Below are 2,365 nucleotides of genomic sequence, written 5' to 3' on the forward strand. Positions count from 1 at the left end.
GCTGGCCCTTAATAGTATTTTCTTGATGGTTATGTTGGAGCTACTTGTTTCAGATGCTTAGGTTACTGCTAAGAACACAAGTTTTCCTCAGACAAAAGTTCTTTGACTTTGTTTTTCTGTCAATACATACTTGGATATTTGTCACATATAAGGCATATATTGTGTGGCTGCAAAGTAGTATAACCACCCTAGCCCTCAAGCTAAATTTACATTTTAGTTAGAAATAAAACTTTAAAAAAATAATAATGTGAGCTCTGCAAGTGAAGAAAGTAAAAATAAAATAAATACTAAGAGTTATAAATGTCAGGTGAAATTACGTGTATTCTGTGCTGTAGTTCAAGAGAGTGAGAAATTGATTTGTGCTGGAAAATTTGGGAAGGGCTTTAGAAGTGATAGAACTTGAGTGTGAGTCTTTCATTTCTAGTAGTTCTGCTACATTCTTTTTTAAGGTATTAATCTCTTTGTAAATTTTCTCCTCCATATTCTGGATATCTTTTCTTCTTTCCTTGTGTTCTCTAATTGAGTCTTTTATTTCTTCAAGCTTTCTTAAGATCATTGCTCAGAATTCTTTTTCAGACATTTCAAGGATTCCAAAAAAAATAATAATGTGAGCTCTGCAAGTGAAGAAAGTAAAAATAAAATAAATACTAAGAGTTATAAATGTCAGGTGAAATTACATGTATTCTGTGCTGTAGTTCAAGAGAGTGAGAAATTGATTTGTGCTGGAAAATTTAGGAAGGGCTTTAGAAGTGATAGAACTTGAGTGTGAGTCTTTCATTTCTAGTAGTTCTGCTACATTCTTTTTTAAGGTATTAATCTCCTTGTAAATTTCCTCCTCCATATTCTGGATATCTTTTCTTGTTTCCTTGTGTTCTCTAATTGAGTCTTTTATTTCTTCAAGCTTTCTTAAGATCATTGCTCAGAATTCTTTTTCAGACATTTCAAGGATTCCCTGTTCTATGGGGTCTGGAATTTGAGCATTACTATATTCCTTTGGTGGTGTCATATCTTCTTGTTTGTATATAGTTCTAGTGTTTTTTCATTGATGTTTGGTCATCTGGTAGAGGAATTGCTCTTCTATTACACTGAGGTTGCCTGTGGAGTGGCCCTGGTTGCTACTGTGGTCTCTTCTGTTACTCTGGGGTTGGCTATGAGGATAAAGACTTCCTCCTCTATTTGCAGGATCTACTGATGACTCTTCTTATATCAGTGTAGTCAAGTGAGTGGCAGGTTGCCTGTAGAGTGGTTGCCTGTAGAGTNCAATAACCAATTCAGTTGAGAACTGTTGATGCCTTGGACCACTTGTGAGAACTGGTTGGATTCTAGATATGAAGGTAGAGCTAACAGGATTTGCAGGTGGGTTGGATATTGGGTTTGAGAGACAAAGTCAAAGATGACTCCAAGGCTTTTGGTTTGAGCAATTAGAAGAGTGGAGTTGCCTTGATGGAAGGGTGGTCTTTTCAAATTATAAATGTCAGAGTGATGTGATCCAAATGTCTTAGGTTACGGCTTTCTCTGGGAACATACAAGGCCAAAGAACATGCACAATTATTCCTTTGGCAGAATTGTCTGAAGGATGTATTGTCTGTTCTGTGTCAGCTAGTGATAACAATTTTAAAGTCCCTGGATATTTATGCAGAGAATTCTGAAGACCTCACATAGTACTGTATCATTTGTCTCCAGGATATCTGAAATTTTTGCTCGTGTTCACAGCTATCTTATGCTAACCACGATGTTCTGTTAGTCTTAGTTGAAGCCAGGCATCTTTTTGAATAAAATTGATAAACCTAGCATTAATAACAGCGTTTGACACCAAGATCAAGGGTTCAGATCCCCTTACCAGCCAGCCACAAACAAAACCAAAGACAAAAACCAGGGTTTGAAGTTTCCAGTATTATATCTAAATAGGTTTAACACTGTCAGCAGGGTTGGCCAGTTAGTTCAGTTGTTTAGAGCACCACCTTGTAACACCAAGGTCAAGGGTTGAGATCCCCTTACCATCAAACAAAAACAAAATAATACTGTCAACAACAGTGTGTGTGGGAGGATTTCAAAGGAGAATGGGAGTGTACTGTGTTTATATTGCTAAAAACTTGAACTAAACTAATTAAAGTAAAATACTAAGAGAAAATGGTATTTTATTCTTACTCATATATTTGACTCTTGCTCACACTTTACTAGGCACTCATCAAAATGTAGCAGTTACTTCAGCTAAAGAAAAACCATCCACCAAAGCAACAGAAAAAGTATTTAAGCAGCAAGCGGTTCCCTCTGCATCTGCTGAGACATCTGTTTCTCCCTTCAGCATGGCACAAGCAGCGCCACTCAACTGTAGCTCACAAACTGTGGCCCAGGTACGTTTATC

The 2,365-nt window shown here is 36.9% G+C and overlaps 1 protein-coding gene across 1 annotated transcript in view; it reads left to right on the forward strand.

Moving 5' to 3' along the window:
• BRDT (bromodomain, testis-specific) overlaps positions 1-2,365 on the forward strand; it is a 51,124-nt gene that overhangs the window by 9,122 nt on the left and 39,637 nt on the right. Inside the window, exon 4 of the mRNA XM_008590806.1 lies at positions 2,182-2,354. Coding sequence (XP_008589028.1) covers positions 2,182-2,354 — 173 coding nt within the window. The remainder of the gene's footprint in view (positions 1-2,181; positions 2,355-2,365) is intronic.

The sequence above is a fragment of the Galeopterus variegatus genome, unplaced genomic scaffold (assembly GCF_000696425.1).
Source record: "Galeopterus variegatus unplaced genomic scaffold, G_variegatus-3.0.2 Scaffold6378, whole genome shotgun sequence".
NCBI classification, from domain to species: Eukaryota; Metazoa; Chordata; class Mammalia; order Dermoptera; family Cynocephalidae; genus Galeopterus; species Galeopterus variegatus.